Genomic DNA, 20,117 nt, shown 5'->3' on the forward strand with positions numbered 1-20,117 from the left:
TCGCATTGTAACACTAATTCTAAAATGTCTACAATTTAAGTAATTTCAACTATTAAAAAAAATGTGAATAGTACTCTCAATTAATATTAAATCATTACCCAGTCCTATTATTTTTCACGTGAGTAACAGGACTGAAAGTAACATGATTGAGGTTAAAAGGTTAGTTCACCCAAAAATGAAAATTCTGTCAGTAATTACAGAGCACAAATTAAGATATTTTTGATGAAATCTGAGAGCTGGATCACTCCTCCATCGGCTTCTAAGGGTTTGAAACTTGCTGGCCCAGAAAAATGTATTAAAGACATCTTTAATATAGTCCAAGTGACTCCAGTAGCTCAATCTTAAGTTTATAAAGCGACGAGAATACTTTGTGCGTAAAAAAAAAAAAAAAAAAAAAAAAAAACTTTATTCCACAATTCATTTCCTTCTCTGTGGGCCTTGAGTTTTTTCATGTAGTAAAACAGCGTAGCGCTTCTGTGTTATACGTCACATGTAACACAGAAGCGCTACGCTGTTATACTACATGAATTCACCCGAGGCCCAGAGAGAAGGAAATGAATAGTGGAATAAAGTAAAGGAGAAGTACAAGCGTGCGGCAGAATACTGAAGCTTGCTCAACGATTTAGCTGGAAGGCCTGAGAACAAGGCATTACGATAATCTAACCTAATGCCTTTGGCTTCGTGGTTAAAAGTGGCATCATCATCCGACGGAACGGACGGAACGGTGGATCTGTAGTCCAAATCTATGCGGGATCCACACCCCGGATCAGCGGGTGGCGGTAATGCACCTTTACGTTGGTTTGCCAAAACCACCATAAAACGCTACTAGAAGAAGACAGAACTACGTCAAGACGTAGTTTAACAAAACTTTAGCCGCAAAACTGCTTTTAGATGCAACACTTTGAATGCGAACTGCCGTAAAAATCCAATGAAGAAAAAGAAGAACCTGTTTTTTAGCGTCTTCGCCTGGAAATGTATTAGTCTGCGCCGCTAGAGGAAGCGGCCTCACACTGCCACTCGGCCGGAACGCCGTGGTGAAACACTGAGCCGTGGTTGGATTCTTTCTGCTGCAATCCAGAGCTCGGTCTCGGGCGGCACGATCGTGTATCGAGCAAGACGAGCTCGGAGTTGCACGGTCTATTGGCCACGATGTGTGGCTTGGCGAGGATAGCAGCTGTCGCGATGACGCTTAATGCTGCTCAACGGCCGTGTTTGGCTGGGTAGAAATGATCTCGGGTCCGGCAAAAGCAACGGGTCTTATAAATCCCCTGTTTAGCGCTCTTCGTTGGTACGAAAATTGGGTCTGTGATAAGGTGACTGACGAAGCGAACCAGCATGCTGATAAACCGTCAATGGATAGAGGTAAGTCAGCGATATTTATACTGTGGGATTGATTACTTGATTGTGGTCCACCTGTGATGATTAGGCTAAGTATCTGACGCGCTCCTCCCGAATCTTCATAGATAATTACATTTAGTGACGTCCTGCCTGAACCCTGGATGCATATCACTCCCTCACAGGTACATCTTCACTCCACCTCCATGGTATGTTGTGCATCTTTGGTAGCATTTGTTCATACTTGATTTCCTTTCCCAACCAGCCAACCAACTTGCTTAAAGAATATGGGTGAAATTTATACATTTGAAAAATCTTCATTGTTTTGGCTTGGGTATATAAAAAGGTGGAAGATTTCCCCATGCAGATTTCACAACAGTTTTAAGTTTATCACTCAAATTCCCTGCACTGATTAACAGAAAACTACTTGATATGAAAGTGACTTCTATGTGAGCTTCATTCATTGTTATACAATTGACAATAGATATTTTTGACCACAAGATTTTGCCAAAAATGCACTAATGTGACTGTCTGTACTCGCATGATAACGTGTTATTGTGTGTGTGTAGGTTGATGAGCTGGTGTGTGTAGTAGCTCCGGGGCTCTGAGACGCTGGACTGGCGTCAGTTCCTGCTCAGTGCGGCTCTGCCGTGGCCGTTTCCCTCTCAGACTCAGCTGTTAAAAACCCTCCAGCGCTGCAGAGCTGTCGACACTGCAGGAACCGGACTCATCACACAAGAACAATATGCACAGGTCTGTTACACTCATAGAGCATCACTGAAACATTAAACTACACACAGACCTATGAACAACAGATCTTTGTAATATAATCACTTTTACATCATTTAAATAATTCAAATATGGTTCTATAGTTGATTTAATTTCAACAGCAGGCTGTTTCTACAGTAAAAATGAATGAAAGCAAGTCTCATCTGTATAATTTTGCTACATTTATATGTTCCTATAAGTTCAGTTTAATATATGTTTTGTTTTTTGATCAGATTGAATTGTGGTTTCCAAGTGAAAGAGATCTTCCTGTCCCTGATGACCCAGCTGAACCTCTGCCCTATGACAGACTAGCCAATCTTAAGAAGGTAATGCAGCAGGTTCAAGATTGTTTTGAACTGTTGTTGTTTTTGATCATGTTACTATTTACATTTTTACCTGTCTGTTTCTTTTTACTGCAGTTGTCTACCTCTCCCATCCTTCAGTAACAGCATCTTTTCAATGATACTGTGTTTTCATAGTATTACATTAAGCTTTTATCGCAGAAAATATATCTGAATATGCAGCTGAATAAATTAGTAGTTCACCAAAATTGAAAATTTGCTAAAAATGTGCTCAACCTCAAGCCATCCAAGTTGTAAAGTAGATGAGTCTGCTTCTTCATCAGAACTCTTTTGGAGAAGTTCAGCATTACATCACCAATGGATCCTCTGCAGTGAATGGGTGCCGTCAGAATGAGAGTCTAAATAGTTGATAAAAATCATTAAAATAGTCCATAAGTAATCCACAGCCCATCTCTCAGTGTTTGCAAAGAGAAATGCTGCATGTTTGTAAGAAAAAAATCCATCAAGGCATTTTTTACTTCAAGCCTTATGGGTGTTTTTAACTCATTCTGGTAGCACCCATTCACTGCAAAGGATCCATTGGTGAGCAAGTGATGTAATGAAGTAACCTGTTTCTGTGAAGAAACAAACCCGTCTACATCTTGGATGTCCTGGAGGTGATTAAATTAAAATAAATTAAGTTAAATTAAAAATGTTAATCAAATTCTCAGCAAATGTTTACTGTTGAGTAAACAATACCCTTAACTTTGACTGCTATTATGATGTTTCACAAAAGATGTTCTGAATAGACAGTCTGTGTATGAACTCTTCCATTGTTTCTGTGTGTAGTTTTTCTTCAGTCTGTTTGCGAGCACACACTCATCTCCGCTGATGCTGGACTATCTGAGCATGCTGCTGTATTTCTGCTGCCGTCCCGAACCGGCTCAGGGCTTCACCAGAGCACTCAGCCTCGTGATCGGACACACACTGCACTATAAACACACCGGCCCCCTCACACAGGTACAGCCAGTCTGACAAGGTTAACAGAAAGAAAGCATAGAAAGAACATCCAGGTTTTTGTTTGTTTTTTAGATTTGAATTGACATTTTCTATTCAGCCAAGCATTGACTTCTCATTATTGTAATGCACAAAAATAAAATATTACCAGAATTGTGAAATATTTGAAATGTGTTTTCATGCGACTCACTCTGGTTTTGTTTCAAACATGCTGTAGTCTGTGCCGTACATGGAGGGCGCTGGAGTTGAGGAGTGTGATGCTGATGAAGAGGTGGAGTCTGAAGAAGCTGGCGTGTCTGTTGATGATGTGCTCAGAGTTCTGAATCATGGAGTTGATCACGTCTCCTCACGGCTGAACCGCTTCCAGACAAACCACAGGAGCACAGATGAACTCAAAGAGGTAGAATATAACAGCTCTGCTCCAAAAACAAAAGATCCCAGCAACCTGATTTCACCCCACTTCATTTGGACCATTTTAATGAAAAATATACACAAATACAAAGCCTTTTTATTTAAAATGGCAAGATGGCAAAAATATTTAATCTGTGTGTGTGTGTGTTAGTCACTCATAACTGTCTCACAAATGTAGGTCTATTTGTGAAATCTTTGTGTCCAGTAGATATTCACCGGAAAGTATTTCACTTTAGTTTTTTATATAGCGATGATCTGTGTTTCTGTAGATCAGTAGATGGTGTAAAGGGTCTGTATGGAGCTGTATTTAATGTGTTGTTGTGTGTTCAGGAGCTGCTAAAGGTGTTTAAGGAGTTGGGTTTTAAAGGTGAGGAAAAGATTCCTTTCTCCACGCTATCCCAGCATCCCTTTGTGCAGGACCTGATGGAAGCATCCTCACAGTACCTGCTTCCTGTGAGTGTAACATGATCTCACAGTGATGAGAAAACAACATTTGAATTCATTTATAGAAAATATATTATTTTACTGATTGAATGATCTAATGATTCCAGTCACTAAACAGATTCATCCTGCTGACATTAAAACTTCCATTTGAAACAAGTTTTGTGGCTTTGATTCTGTTCCAAGAAAACATGTTTCAACACAAGACAGAAAAATGCACTGGTCAAGCCTTTTAAGGGTCTTTATTGTAATTTCTTGTGTGAAATACAAATGAAGGTGATTTGTATTTATTATGATTGTGTCTTCTGTACAGGACATTCATAAAACTTTTCAGGCTCAGCAAACTGAAGACCTCAGAAGCTTCTCAACATGATGAACAATCAAAACACACACACCAACACCATTACATGCATCAGACAGGGTACACAAGTTGGACAATCATTAAAGCTGTATTTGGCAATGAAATAGATTTATTTAAATGTATCATTAATACATGATGAGCAGTTATTTGCTGTAAACTCATAAAGATGTCAATCTAAATGTATTTATTTTGGTGAAGATACACATTTGTGAATTCTTGTCTCACATTACAGCGATTCTGTCAAATCAGTTTATTTCGGTGTATTTGTGTGATTCAAAGATGATTGATGTGGAAACAGCATACAACATGCACAAAAAAATTAAAAGTACAAATATTTGTCAAATGAGTATGTATATGAATACCAATAAAAAAAACACAAGTATGAATGAAAATGTAAAGAAAATGCAATAAAAAAAGATCTATAACTATCTTTGGTCTTTGTCAAATGTATACCGTAATTGTCACTGATCTGCACTCTTGACTCACAATAACCAAAAATAAGAGAAACAGAACATAACTTTTGACCATTTAATCGTCTCTACAAATTGTATGAAATGTGAAAACCCATGACATCAACATATCGGAGTCTGATGTCTAGGTCTCTTGGAAGGTTTTACAGTCATCCCAAAAGAAATGGCAGCACAGATGTGTGAATAGATTCATTCAAAGCTCATCAGACTCTTCAGTATCTTTCATCTCAACGTCACTAATGCTGTGGGCGTCTATGACACTGACGATATCTGGCAAACCTTTCATTCTAGCCCGTGCTCTGATGTTATCCAGGATGGGCTGCATGGAAAAGCCAAATTCCATGATGTTCCCAAATCCTGTTTTGTTTGTATAGCCACCAGTGTGGATGCCAATCAGATTGCAGTCTACATCAAAAACTGGAGAGCCAGAAGATCCGTCGAAGAAACACGAGTCATAAGTGATCTGGTTTTCACAAAAGACCCATTTCTGTTCGTTCACAATATGAATTAATTGTTGATTCTCTTTCTCAATTATGAAGCAGGGGTCCATTTTCTTAACCCCTTCCCCTGGATGTCCCACAATACAGATCTGACCTCTGTTAATAGGAGCGTTTGGACGGTAACGCTTAAGCAATTTAGGATAGTCAGCAATTTTATCAATGTCAACAAGCTCAAGAAGAGCATAGTCAAGATGCATTCCTTTATCATCCTTTCCACTAAAATAAGCTGTGACTTGTGTAACTGATTTTGAAATTATATCCTTTGCATCCAGGTCTTCATAACCAAATACAGCTGTGTACTGTGCAGCATTAACTTTTGAAACATCAGTAATAACATGAGCATTAGTGAGGATGTATCTGTCAAAGAGCAAGAAACCAGTTCCTACAGGAGAGTTCCCCTGTCGAATCTGACACACTGAGTCAGAGAGCTCCATCAGCTGCTTCACTTTCTTCACCTTCAAGAAATTCTCAACACTTTTACCATATTCTACTCTGAAGAACTTTTGAACATCAGATTTGGTCTTTAGATTCTCTCGCTGCTTTAATTGCTTCAGTAAAACTGGAAACTGATCACGCAGAATTCCCAGAATCTCTTCAGAGTCGGCAATAGGTTTAACGGCATACCGTGTAGTTGGAGGATTTGTGGACTTTGTGTTTCCATCATGGTTTTTTTCTTGCTCAGTGCTGATGGGATTCTGACTTGAGCCTACAGTTTCTGCCACATCAGCACCTGAAGCTACATTAGGTTCAGTCGTGACAGGAGTCAAATCATCTTGACTGTCTGGCAGATTCTTATCACTGAGAACAACTAACTGGAAAGACTTTCCGTCAAGATTTTCTACTACAGGTTTTGACCATTCATGCTTTAACTCCTCATTAAACTCAGAGAGTGCACAGTGTTTCCTGAAAATGTCATCGATGAATCGTCCATCACGTTTAAGAGCAGTTTTGATTTTCTCTCCTTTGAATGCATACACACAGACATATTGTACTCTTCTCCTCAAGGCTTCGCTCTTCAGTAAAAGTCACGCTTTCTGTCCTCCTTCTTTTTTAACCTGGAAGGTGACTAACATTTCAGGCTTAGTTGTTTTCTTGAGTGAAGAAGCTGCGGTTGTTTGATTTTTACAACTATTTTCATCCTTTTGGATGAAGTCTATATATAAGATCTCATCAGTTTCAATAAGACAGCAGGGAAAATCAGTCTTCACAGCTGCTGTAGGAACATTGTCTTTCCACCTTCGGATGAGTATTTCTTTCTGCTTGTTCTTGTTTTTGTCTTTTTCATTCCTGAACATATGGCTTGTATTAAGAGCCTCTAGCACATTCAAGGATACATTACATGACACTGAATATCTCGCTGAAGATTTATTTAAACAATACTGGAAATTGAGTGTTTTCACTTCAGCTTCCTGTTAAAATTAGGGGGAAAAAAACATTTGTTATGTACACAAACATTCAAGTTAATTCCACTGAAGAAGTTTGTTATCAATGGTTACGTGATCTACCTGCTCCAGATGTTTGGAAGGTCCTTCTCCAACTTCTTTCTTAAGCGAATAATTCATTTTTTTCTTAAGAAAATGTCAACAGAGGTGTTAATACAGGCTTACACCTCTACAGCTTTTTATCACATTTTTAATCATTAAAAGACCAAGTAATATCAGTTATGGCTTTTCAGACCCAACATAAAGTAGCAAAGCTAAAAGCACAAACAAATGGTCTATTAATGAGGTGAGAAACAAAATTGGAAATGATTAACAGTCAAAAACATTTGCTGTGAATGAACAGTGCTTTTTTATGACAGTTGAAACTGAAAGCTATTGAATTTTTTTTTCTTCAGTTCCATCTATTCTGCTGTTGTACAGAAGATATTAAAGTCATCTAGTTCATGTTGCTTTCCTCTTTATTTGTGGCTTTGAGAATTTCATGAAAACAATCATATGGTGGCATTTGGATCAAGCTACTGGTGACTTTTTTTAGTAATTTGTTATTTTTAATTTGGAATATTGACGACGCTCTGGTAATGCTGATTGTTACAAGTTACCTAAAGCTTCTGTTTCATAGGCCTAATACACTATAAAACAATAAGTCTCAGTAAGGGCTGTGTTTCCCCAAAGCATCGTTAGCTAACTAAGGTTGTAAGTTCCACTGAACGCTCTTAGTAATGACAGAACTTCCTACCATGCTTTTGGGAAACACGGCCCAGTTTAGTTTCTTTGCATTTTGGTTTTCTCTGTTTCCATGTTATACATTCCATGTATAAGTTGCATGTGTTCCTACTGATCATTAGTTTCCATTATTTCTGATTAGTTTTCACCTGTCATTAGATCCAGTCAATGAACTTACTCTGTATTTAAGCCTTCATTGTTTTGTGTCCGATCTCTTCTTTAGTTTTGGTTGTGATTTATGTATTACTCCATGTGAGTTTCTGAGATAGATTGATGATTAAAGACTGTTCTGTGCTATTCCTTGTCATTGTGTTCTTCGTTACAGCCAACATTGCTGACAATCACATCCTTACCTGAACACTGTCTTCTGATGACTTCCCAGATTCACTGACCATCTCTTTTTTCTAAAGAGACAACAACATTACCATTGGAAATAGGTCTAAATCTAATGAAGAAGTTAAGCAAAGAGGATGAGAAAAATAACAGTCACTTACAGGACTCGGAAAGATGTCCGAAATTTTAGTCTGCTTCTGTTTTTTGGGTGATGCTTTAGACATGTTTTGTATCTAAGAACAGAACAAACAATGGTGATCTGAGCTTAGAGGAGAAAGACTTGTAACTTAATAATCTCATCTCGTTATTTTAACAATATTACCTTAAAACTAGAAGTAGTCTAATTCTACTCTTATTTTTCTGCTGACAATTTTAATTAATTCTTTAAGTGGCTCTGGAATATTTCCTTATAGGGGGCCATGTGGGCAAAAAGGTTGATAACCACATTATCTTCAGGAAGATTAAAAAAATATGTAATTTTTTATTTTATTTATCAATTACTGTACCTTACTTGGGGACTGGATCATGGCAGTAGCATACAACTGTCAAACTGTTGCTGTTTTTTCTTTCTTTGGTCTAATTTACAGTTTCTAATTCAGATAAAGATAAACAGGTTGGCCTAGTCTTTCCTTAATTTTTTCTTTCTTTCACATCCTCAATTCAAGCCTGAACATTGCTTAATTTTCCTTATTAGTGAAATATTCTCAATATTATCTATACAACACTGAACCAAAATTACTTAAAATATACACACTATTTTAAATTATCACTTTATTAATAAAAAAATTACGAGACTCGTAGTGCACTTTCTTTTACAGTGGCATATTCAGTTGGAGTTTAATGTTTAGCCAAAAGATAGTTTTCTACTTCAATATAATTGGCAAAACTTTTTAATCGAATAATACACGATACTGACTACTATATACTTATTTAAATATTTACATTTGTTATAAATAAATATGCTTATACATAAATATGTAATATTTATAATTTATTTGTTTTCCTGTCAATCACTTCAAGCGGCAGCATCCGTCCGTTTTTTTTAGCCCCTGTGACGTCATCCACATCCTTCTGGCAGCTGCGGAGCTCCACTGAACAGTAAGTTTCGATTCACAGTAAGAATGCTCAGCACGCGTGTTAGCATGTGGATGTGTCGCTAATAATTAGCAGTTGCTGACGCATTTTGATGGAAAAATTGGAACTTCGCAACCAAAATCGCACAGTGTGAGCCGGGCAGAGTTTTGTGCCAAAGTAATAGCTTAAAGTTCACACAAAATAAAAATCCTGTCATCCATTTAGCTACTCGCCCTCATGTTGTATCAATCAAGAAAGTTACTTTCTTATGTTGAAAATAAAATAAGATATTTTGAAGATGGCTTGTAATCAAACAGTTGGTGGTTCCCATTGGCTTCCATAGTAGCCTATTTATTTTCCTACTTTGGAAGTCAGTGGGAACCACTGTTTGATTTTCAACAGAATGTTCATTTTGTTCTGTAAAGTATAGCTGTAAAAAAATAAAATAATGTTTATTATTGTTTATAACGATACAACACTGATAATTACCTGATCGTGCCTGGTGTCTGTACGTATTTCTCTGTCTTTGGTTTCCTCTCGTCTGCTCTTCTTACTGATGATCAACTGATTTCCTGCTCTTCAGTCCACGCCCAGTAAAGGTCATTTGAAGCACAATAATTTATGATGAAACACTTCTAAAGACAGAGGTTCATATTCTTTAGGAGTGAAAGAAAAATTGTCTTTTCAAGATGTTTCAAAATGAATTATTTTGAAACTTTTTCAAAATAATAATTTATATTATTCACAGTCAGATTTATAGTTTCCTTAATGTAGATGGTATCCAGTTAGTTAGTTATCTAAGTGCATTTGTAGTTCTCAGCAGCTTTCAGCCCATCTGTATGGTTATGGTGCTGTTTAACCAGCTAACTGGTGATTTTACTTGATTTTATATACAGTATATATATATATATATATATATATATATATTCTACTTATTACTTTCTATTTATTTTTTGTCAGTTATTTGTCTGTACATAGTATTTAGTATTTCAACAGTGAATGCTTTTGCTTTTGAGTGATGATATAATTTATAACTAGGCTATAATAAGCTAAGACATAATAACTATGCATGTCAATGGATCTGGAATACAACAGAATAAATGTTGTGAATCCATAAATTCAGTGAAAGCTAGTGTCTGAACCACCAAACCAAGGAGGTTTATCTGAAAATGACAGACAGGTGCAGGTTTGGCGCTAATGATCATGCAGGATCAGGCCTGTATACTGGGTTAAAGCACTGAATAATCTGAGCTGAATATCCAAAATGGGACATTCTCTTCTGATCTCTTAATCAGTTATTGATTAAACATCTAGACCTTCTCATAGAAGTCACTTCTACAAATCAGCAGAGGATTATTTTCCAGAAGATTTCACTGCAGCAAAGTCTTTTTACGGTCTCTGATATCATCATACTCAACAACATATATAAAAATTGTAAAAAGAACAAAACAATTTTAATAAATAAATTATACTTCTAGATGAGAAGGTCTAAATGTTCAGAAAGGCCCAGGTGGAGAGCCCACAATGTGCCCAGAAACTGAAGGCACACGGTGCGGTCCTCCAGCAAACACTGCACCTGGGCGATCAGATCCAAAGTCAGATGCTCCAGTAACCTCAGACACAGATCCCAGTCCTCCATATTATCTGCTTTCTCCAGAGAGTCCAGCAGCAGAGAGAGCAGCACGTAAGCAGACTGGAGCCAGACCTGAACGCTCATCATCTTCATAACCTCCAGCATGCACTGTGTGATTTCGGAAGGAAGGAGTCAGTTCTCTAAGTGTAACAGGTGTGCAGCTCTGCTAAAGCCATCTGCTCCTCTCATTCTAAACAGCAGACGGGGCAAAGCTCATGAAGTCATCAAAATATGCTGATATTATGATGACTCCATGACCTTTGCCCTGGTTACTTTATTGTTTCCTGTTTTGATCTATTTTGCAGGTTGTTTTCATTTATGAAAAAGTACTAAGGATGCATTTTATTTTCCATATTTAAAAATAAGTACGAAAATTATTATTTATTTTATTTTTATATGCATTTGCATTCTTCTTTTTAAATATGACTATTTTACTATTACTAATTTTGAATTAGCTTTTATTTTTTTTATAATTACTGTTAAAATTTTAGCTTAAATACATTTGAGTTTTTATTTATTTATAATAGTAGAATATAATAGTTGAATTCAGAAATCTAATATGGGACTTGTGTAGTGACCAAAATGTGATAAATATTAATATCATTATTAATATTATGAACAGATTTAATGTAGAACACATTTCAAAATATAAAATATGTAATAACTGTAAAACAACAAGGGGGGGGGGGGCATGTAAAATATGTTATATTATATGTTATAGGCTTTAAGTATACACCTCTATTACATAGTTGTCACGGTAGGAAATCCAGTGTTTCCTCCGTGTCATGTTTTGTTATTGTTTTTGTACTTACGTTGTCTCCATGTGCTCGTTTAGTTGATTGTCATCACCTGGGTGTTGATTGTCTCGCTCCAGCTGATCGTCATCATACCTCTGCTACTTATACTCACCTCGCTCTCTCTCTGTTGTCAGATCCTCTCTTATGTCTCCATGCACTAGCTGGATTACCGTCCTCCGTGTTTGTGTCCTGGTTTGGATTCGTGTTGTCGTCCGCGTGTCAGTGTTCCGGTCTGTTCCTGGTTCCAACCATTGACCACCTTCACCTGCACCGCTGACTTCACCATCCCGCTCTTCTCACGCCACCGTAGACCTTCCTTGCCATTGCCAACACTCTGGACACTATCAATAAACAACATCTGATTGCCTGCAATTGCTTCCTCCTCTTTTATCTGTCGTTACAGTAGGATCTGACCATCATGGAAGCAGCAGGCGATCGCTCCCCATCTCATCTCGAAGAATTTCTGCAACGAGCTGTGGGTCGTATGGATCGCCAAGACAAGGCGATAGATGAGATGGGTCGAGCCTTCCAAGCAATGGTGACGAAGGTGTCCGAGCTCGTTCTCCAGACGCAACAACAACAACAATCGTCACCCGCTGCGCCTCCCACGCCACCCACACCGCCGATCGTCTCCGGGGGGATTTCCCAGCCCGAACCACGCCTCCCCATCCCGGAGAAATATGCGGGTGAGCCAGAGTTCTGTCGATCATTTCTGTCTCATTGTTCTCTGCACTTCGCCCTGCAGCCCCGCACGTTCTACACCGAGGAAATGAAGGTGGCATTCGTCTTATCTCTACTTACGGGAAGGGCTGCCCTCTGGGGGACGGCGGTGTGGGAGAACCAAGACAGCTGCTGTGCCTCGTTCCACGCACTTTCGGAAGAGATGAGACGGGTCTTCGACCGCTCCGCCGCCGGGAGGGAAGCGGCTTGGCTTCTCACGGACCTACGTCAGGGGGAAAGGTCCGTTTCCGATTATTCGATTGAGTTCCGCACCCTGGCGGCGGAGTGTAAGTGGAACGAGGAGGCGCAGTGGGATCACTTCCTGCATGGGTTGGCTGACCGCATCCAACAGGAGATCCGCGCCGTCGAGCTCCCCACTTCTCTCAACAGTCTGATTGACCTAACCATCAGAGTGGAGAATCGACTCGATCAAGCCACCAGACGGAGGGGGAGAGCAGTTCTCGCGAACAGACCGGAGGCTCAGTATCAGCGCTCAGATGTTGCGGTCAGCCCACCGGAAGATCTTGAACCCATGCAGGTGGGGCGAGCTCGGCTCTCCCGGGAGGAGAGGATCAGGCGGAGATCCCTGGGACTATGTTTATACTGCGGCAGTCAAGAACATCACATCCAGCGTTGTCCGGTAAAAGGACCAAGCCCGATAGTAAGACGGAGGCTACTATCGGGTGGGATCTCTGCCAGAAAGACCTCATCTACATCGACACTCCTTCCGGTGAGTCTACGGTGGTCCACCCACGCACTCGAGCATCACGCCTTGTTGGATTCTGGGGCAGAGGGTAATTTCATGGACTTCCAGTTCGCTAGTAAGCTTAACATTCCTCTCACCTCCCTCAAACACCCCATTGCACCCTTTGCTCTCAATGGACACAGACTACCAGTCATCACTCAGACCACCTTACCTGTTTCCCTCACCACATCTGGCAATCATACTGAGGAGATATCATTTTACATTACGGACTCACCTCAATCCCCCATCGTTCTCGGTCACACCTGGCTTCAGAAACACAACCCCAGCATCAATTGGCGCCTTGGATCTGTGGTTAGCTGGAGCGAGGAATGTCATTTGTCTTGTCTTTTGTCTGCTGGTGTTAATGTTTCTGAGTCTGTGTTTCAGGGGGAAGCAGTGGATTTGGCTAGCGTGCCCGCGGAGTACCACGACCTGAAGGAGGTGTTCAGTAAGTCTCGTGCTGATTCTCTTCCTCCTCATCGTCCCTATGACTGTGCGATAGAGTTATTGCCAGGTACTTCTCCGCCTAAGGGCAAGTTATATTCTTTGTCTGTTCCAGAGACGGCGGCCATGGAGAAATATATATCCAGTTCTCTAGCAACGGGGTTTATCCGCCCTTCCTCTTCTCCAGCGGGGGCGGGGTTCTTTTTTGTGGGAAAGAAGGACGGATCCTTGCGACCTTGCATTGACTACCGAGGGCTGAACAACATAACGGTAAAGAATACCTATCCTTTGCCGCTTATGTCTTCAGCTTTTGAGAGGTTGCAGGGAGCGTCCGTTTTCACTAAATTGGACTTACGTAATGCTTATCATTTGGTCCGCATCAGGGAGGGGGATGAGTGGAAGACTGCCTTTAACACCCCTAGAGGCCATTTTGAGTACTGCGTTATGCCGTTCGGGCTAACCAACTCGCCGGCAGTCTTTCAAGCACTCGTTAATGACGTGTTGCGAGACATGGTCGATCTGTTCATATATGTTTACCTGGATGACATATTGATTTTTTCTTCGTCTCTCCAGGAACACGTGCAACACGTACGACGAGTGCTTCTGCGGTTGCTAGAGAATGGATTGTTTGTCAAGGCGGAGAAATGCGTTTTTCATGCACAGTCTGTTTCTTTTCTAGGACACATCATTTCGACTGAGGGTGTTCGCATGGATCCTGAGAAGGTTAAGGCTGTGGTAAATTGGCCATCCCCAGAGTCTCGCAAGGCCCTGCAGAGATTTCTGGGGTTCGCCAATTTTTACCGGCGTTTCATTCGCAATTTCAGCCAACTAGCCGCTCCTCTGACCGCCTTGACCTCCCCTAGTTTGACGTTCAGGTGGTCAGACGCAGCTGAGGCTGCGTTTGCCAAACTGAAAAGCTGCTTTGTTTCAGCTCCCATTCTCGTCACCCCTGATCGCTCACGTCAATTCATAGTGGAGGTCGACGCGTCAGAGGTGGGGGTAGGAGCAGTGTTATCCCAACGCGCATCCTCAGACGGAAAGGTGCATCCGTGCGCGTATTATTCTCACCGTTTATCTCCTGCAGAAGTTAATTATGACATTGGCAATCGAGAGTTGTTGGCAGTCAAACTTGCACTGGAAGAATGGCGTCACTGGCTTGAGGGGTCGGGTGTACCTTTCATTGTATGGACGGACCATAAGAATCTCGAATACATTAGAACCGCCAAAAGACTTAACTCCAGGCAGGCTCGGTGGGCATTATTTTTCGGTCGTTTCGATTTTACACTTTCTTACCGGCCGGGTTCCAAAAACATCAAACCCGATGCTTTATCCCGTCTTTTTGAGCGTTCCGATCGTACTGCTACTCCCGAGCCCATTTTACCGGGGACCATCATTATCTCCGCGCTCAGGTGGGAGGTCGAATCGAAGGTGTTGACCGCCTTAGAAGGGGTAACGCCCCCGGCTCGTTGCCCACCGAACCGATTGTTTGTGCCGGAGAGGTTACGGTCAGACGTTCTCCAGTGGGGTCATTGTTCCAGTGTTGCTTGTCACCCAGGGGTTAGTAGAACTAGATTTCTGGTCAAGCAACGATTTTGGTGGCCTGGTATGGCTCGTGACGTCCACGATTTCGTCTTGGCTTGTTCAGTTTGCGCTATTGGTAAGACTTCCAATCGACCTCCAGATGGGTTACTCTTACCGCTGTCTGTCCCTTCAAGACCCTGGTCCCACATTTCGCTAGATTTTATCACCGCCCTCCCGCCCTCTAAAGGCAATACGGTGATTTTAACCGTAGTGGACCGGTTCTCGAAGGCGACTCATTTTATTCCCTTGCCCAAATTACCTTCAGCCAAGGAAACAGCGGTAGCTGTCATTGACCACGTCTTCCGCATACATGGCCTCCCGACAGACGTGGTTTCTGACAGGGGTCCCCAATTTGTGTCCAAATTTTGGCGAGAATTTTGTAAATTGTTAGGAGCGACTGTTAGTCTTTCTTCCGGGTTCCATCCCCAGAGCAATGGTCAAACCGAACGAGCCAATCAGGATGTCGAGAGGGTTTTGCGATGTTTGGTTTCCAATAATCCTTCGTCCTGGTGTCAGCAACTCTCAGTTGTGGAGTACGCACACAATTCTTTGCCAGTGTCATCTACGGGCATGTCTCCATTTAAGTGTAGTTTAGGGTACCAACCACCTAATTTTGTCAGTACGGAATCCGAGGTTTCGGTCCCCTCCGCACACGCATTAGTCCAGAGGTGTCACCGCACCTGGACCAGAGCTCGCAGAGCTCTGCTCCAGGCTAGGTCGCGCACCAAGGCTAAGGCCGATCGCCACCGGTCGAAGCCTCCCCGTTACGTCGTCGGTCAAAGAGTGTGGCTTTCTACCCAGAATATTCCTATGCGGTCCGTTTCTAACAAACTTGCTCCCAAATTTATTGGCCCGTTTTCTATTACCAAGATTATTAATCCGGTTACCGTGCGTCTTAGCCTTCCTCCGGCGTACAGGAGGATTCATCCCGTGTTCCACGTCTCCAAAATTAAATCGGTGATTTCTTCCCGTCTTAATCCGCCTGCTCCGGTTCCCCCCCCGCCTCGTCTCGTTAATGGGGAAACCTCCTATTTGGTTAATCGTATTCTGGACTCTAGACGGAGGGGACGCGGTTTTCAGTACTTGGTGGATTGGGAAGGTTACGGTCCGGAGGAGAGGAGCTGGGTTCCTGCTCGGGACATATTGGATCACCACCTTATAGATGATTACAATCTACAGGTAAAGCAGGCTGGGAACGTCAGGTGACGTCCTAGGGGAGAGGGTACTGTCACGGTAGGAAATCCAGTGTTTCCTCCGTGTCATGTTTTGTTATTGTTTTTGTACTTACGTTGTCTCCATGTGCTCGTTTAGTTGATTGTCATCACCTGGGTGTTGATTGTCTCGCTCCAGCTGATCGTCATCATACCTCTGCTACTTATACTCACCTCGCTCTCTCTCTGTTGTCAGATCCTCTCTTATGTCTCCATGCACTAGCTGGATTACCGTCCTCCGTGTTTGTGTGCTGGTTTGGATTCGTGTTGTCGTCCGCGTGTCAGTGTTCCGGTCTGTTCCTGGTTCCAACCATTGACCACCTTCACCTGCACCGCTGACTTCACCATCCCGCTCTTCTCACGCCACCGTAGACCTTCCTTGCCATTGCCAACACTCTGGACACTCTTTATCAATAAACAACATCTGATTGCCTGCAATTGCTTCCTCCTCTTTTATCTGTCGTTACAATAGTGTTCTTTGCCTAATTTGTCCACTAGGTGACGTTTTTAGCGTTTTGATTGTGTCCCAAATGAAAACGCTCAGCCTCAGGGCCCCAGGCTCTGTTGGTGCCTTATGCAACACAACAAAGGTAACTAAATAAAGGCAACATTTTGTAATTTATTTGTACATATTAGCCAGCTAGCTAGCTAGGGAGCCTAATTAGCATTTTTCAAAAGACATTTAGACACTTTTTGATGAATCAAAATCAAGCAGTTATGTAACTGAACATTAAAACAACATTACAAAATCTTATATTTATTTGAAAGAAAATAAAGTAAAATAAGCAGTGAACTGTGTAGTCAGTTAAGATGTTCTAAAAAGTATATTTCAAAATACTACATAAACATCACGGGCTAATACACAGTCGTTAACTTTAGATTTTTACCTCTATATTGATATTTTTCCTGATCCTCTTGTGTTGCTTCCTGACTTGTGCATCTGATCATTTTCTTTTTCACAAATTAATTTTTTCGAAATTACACTTTAAAAGCACATAAAAGGCAAAACTATTTTAACTGAGTAGGCCCTACGCCTTGCATACTTAATGCGTTATGAGGATATATTATAATTAGCATGTGTCATGACACAGAAAGTGTTTAAATTAGTTCAACATGACGTCAATATCTTATGCTTTTTCATTTATTCATATTGTCTTTTTTTATTTTTTTTATAACAATTATTTAACCTGTTCGATGATCGATCACCATTAAAATTGTTATTTGTCAGAAATTATTTTGCATTATATATAGATTTAGGAGCACACAATGGTCACAAGAGGGTGCACTTCTGACCAAATAATATATAATTCCTGCAGTGTTCCCCAGGCATTGTGCGCCCCTATGCCATGGACCAGCCCTGTGCAGCCTACTTATATCTTAAAATTAATTAGTTTCATGTTCTAGCTCTACAATAACTTTGACAGCCATTCATCCATTTATTTGGGATTTTCTTTCCCAAAGCTGGATTCCAGGCTCTCTCTGATGAATGACAAAAGAAATCAGACACCTAAGACCCATAAAGTGCTTTCAGTCAGACACATGAAACATTCGGCCAATCTGGATAGCTGGCCAATCCGAGCACACCTCGTTTTTCAGAACTATGAGCTTTGGAAAAAAAGGTTTCAGAAAGGCGGGGCATAGAGGAGAAATAATAATGTACATTATGTGGATATTTTTTTTTTTTTAACCTTAAACTGCACATTTCATTACACCAAAAACACAAAATAATGATATTTTTAGCAACATCATATGACCCCATTTATTAGTAATTTTAGTGCTTCGTCCAAATCATTAAATGGTTCAATAATTCAGTCAACAGTTAAAAATTTTAACAGCTCGAGCAACACAGATCTTACAGAAGTTACTCAGCCAAAACTCATATGCGACTTGAAATGTACCGAAATATTCTTGGCGAATGAACTCATTTAGTGCTTCCGTTCCTCAAACACTGATTTGGATTTGCGTCACCTAACATTGAGCTTGTAGTAAGCAATTTCAATATGCAGATGCAGAATTTAATCTCTATCTGAACAGAGACACAGGAAGTTCCTCAGGATTACTTTTGGAATAAAGCTTGCCAATACTGCATTCTTCCATTTGAACTGACCTTGAACTAAGGTGAAAGAATGCATCTCTGGCCCTGTTGTGGCTCCGGGGTGTCTGAGTTTTTAGTTACCTTGACGATTGGCTGATATTGTTTGGAGCAGCATTTCTTGCACTCAAACAGTTCTTACCCTATTGAGTGGTTGTCACATTAGGTCAAAGACTGACAACATGGCTGTGGTCTCATACATGTATTGTCAAAGAAAATTAAACTCTCGCCCCCTGTGCAGGTTGGTGAGGCATGTTCTTATTTGCACGCAGACCAAGTTCCTATCATTCAGAGTGGTTTATGGCCCAGTTCACCTGAACTCAGGAGTTGACTTACTCTTGAGACAGAGTTTGGAGACCATAGAAAGGAGATTGCACTCTTATATACTGTAGCAGAGTTTCTTGTCAAGAGGAAGTGGATTTGTTTCCTTAGAGCATGCCCATTTGCTGCTCTGTTTTCCTTGCCTCCTCTGTCAACTCTGGGTGTAGACGCTGTAGCCTAAGAATGACCCAGGACCAATCGTTATGCCTTCCTGAAAACCTGTTTGCTCTTGAGATTATGGACACTATTCTTAATTGTAGGGCTCCCTCCATGAGATGCTGTATGCCCTTAAGTGGACACAATCTGGACCCGGTCCATTACCCACTTAATGTGGCTGCCATATCTGCTGGGCATTAACCATAGAGGTGTTTCATTGGGATGCCACCCTCTGGTTTTCCGTTTCATGCAGGGACGAGACAGCTTAGGCCTTTCTGCCTGGCAAAGATTCCTTTTTGAGATGTATTTTTCAGTTGGAAGGCCTGGCGGCCATCCATCTGAGCCATTTAAGTCTGTCAGATAAATTTGAACCTTAAAGAGTTAGTTCATGAAAATTCGTCCATCTTCTACTCACCCTCGAAGCATTCTAGGTGTATGTGACAAAATCATCACAATTAAAAGAACCAGACTTAAACTACTTCAGGCTGTCAATTACATTCCAAAAAACTTGGGATAGATAGCAATAAGAGGCCGGAAAATTTAAATGTACATATAAGGAACAGCTGGAGAACCAATTTGCAACTTATTAGGTCAATTGGCAACATGATTGGGTATAAAAAGAGCCTCTCAGAATGGCAGTCTCTCTCAGAAGTCAAGATGAGCAGAGGATCACCAATTCCCCCAATGCTGTGGCGAAAAACAGTGGGGCAATATCAGAAAGGAGTTTCTCCAAGAAAAACTGAAAAGTTATCATCATCTACAGTGCATAATATTATCCAAAGATTCACAGAATCTGGACCAATCTCTGTGCGTAGGGGTCAAGGCCAGAAGACCATACTGGATGCCCATGATCTTCAGGCCCTTAAGTGAAGAGAAAGGAATATAACACTTTAAATAAGGTAATTTGTAATCTGTAACCTATAACATTTCCAAAGTAACCCTCCCAGCACTGGACCTGACACCTTGCAACTCAGACAAAGAGAGTTGACAGAATCAAACTAAAATACAAACCCATATTGTATTTTCAAGGCTATCTTTCCCTATAAAAAAATTCTAGATTTTTTTTAAAACTGTAATAATAACTGGGTTAATCCCCTAGTTTAGTGTCATCTACTGTTTTGTAAGAGGAAGTTATATTTTGTATTTGATCATTGATTTGTTTGTTTGCGAGTCAAGTTTTTCTTTACAAAGCCGATCGAGTTTGTTTGCAAAATGCTGGATTTGTTTGTTTAATTATGGCACAAAATTCGCTCCATAGTTT

The 20,117-nt window shown here is 40.8% G+C and overlaps 1 protein-coding gene and 1 pseudogene across 2 annotated transcripts; one reads left to right on the plus strand and one right to left on the minus strand.

Annotated features, from left to right (window-relative positions):
• The first annotated feature begins 1,461 nt into the window (after positions 1–1,461).
• LOC113067984 (sperm flagellar protein 2-like) lies at positions 1,462–4,699 on the plus strand. Of its 2 annotated transcripts, none has more exons than XM_026240506.1 (7): positions 1,462–1,520; positions 1,905–2,088; positions 2,337–2,429; positions 3,234–3,404; positions 3,619–3,801; positions 4,143–4,265; positions 4,567–4,699. In XM_026240506.1, the coding sequence occupies exons 4-7, from the start codon at positions 3,276–3,278 to the stop codon at positions 4,624–4,626; spliced, it is 495 nt and encodes a 164-aa protein (XP_026096291.1). In that variant the 5' UTR covers positions 1,462–1,520; positions 1,905–2,088; positions 2,337–2,429; positions 3,234–3,275; the 3' UTR covers positions 4,627–4,699. The 2 variants fall into 2 exon arrangements, with proteins under 2 accessions (XP_026096291.1, XP_026096290.1); XM_026240505.1 differs by having other exon boundaries at positions 1,472–1,544.
• LOC113067983 (protein FAM111A-like) lies at positions 4,480–9,749 on the minus strand (annotated as a pseudogene).
• Between the last annotated feature and the right edge of the window lie 10,368 nt (positions 9,750–20,117).

The sequence above is a fragment of the Carassius auratus genome, linkage group LG30F, assembly GCF_003368295.1.
Source record: "Carassius auratus strain Wakin linkage group LG30F, ASM336829v1, whole genome shotgun sequence".
Taxonomy (NCBI): Eukaryota; Metazoa; Chordata; class Actinopteri; order Cypriniformes; family Cyprinidae; genus Carassius; species Carassius auratus.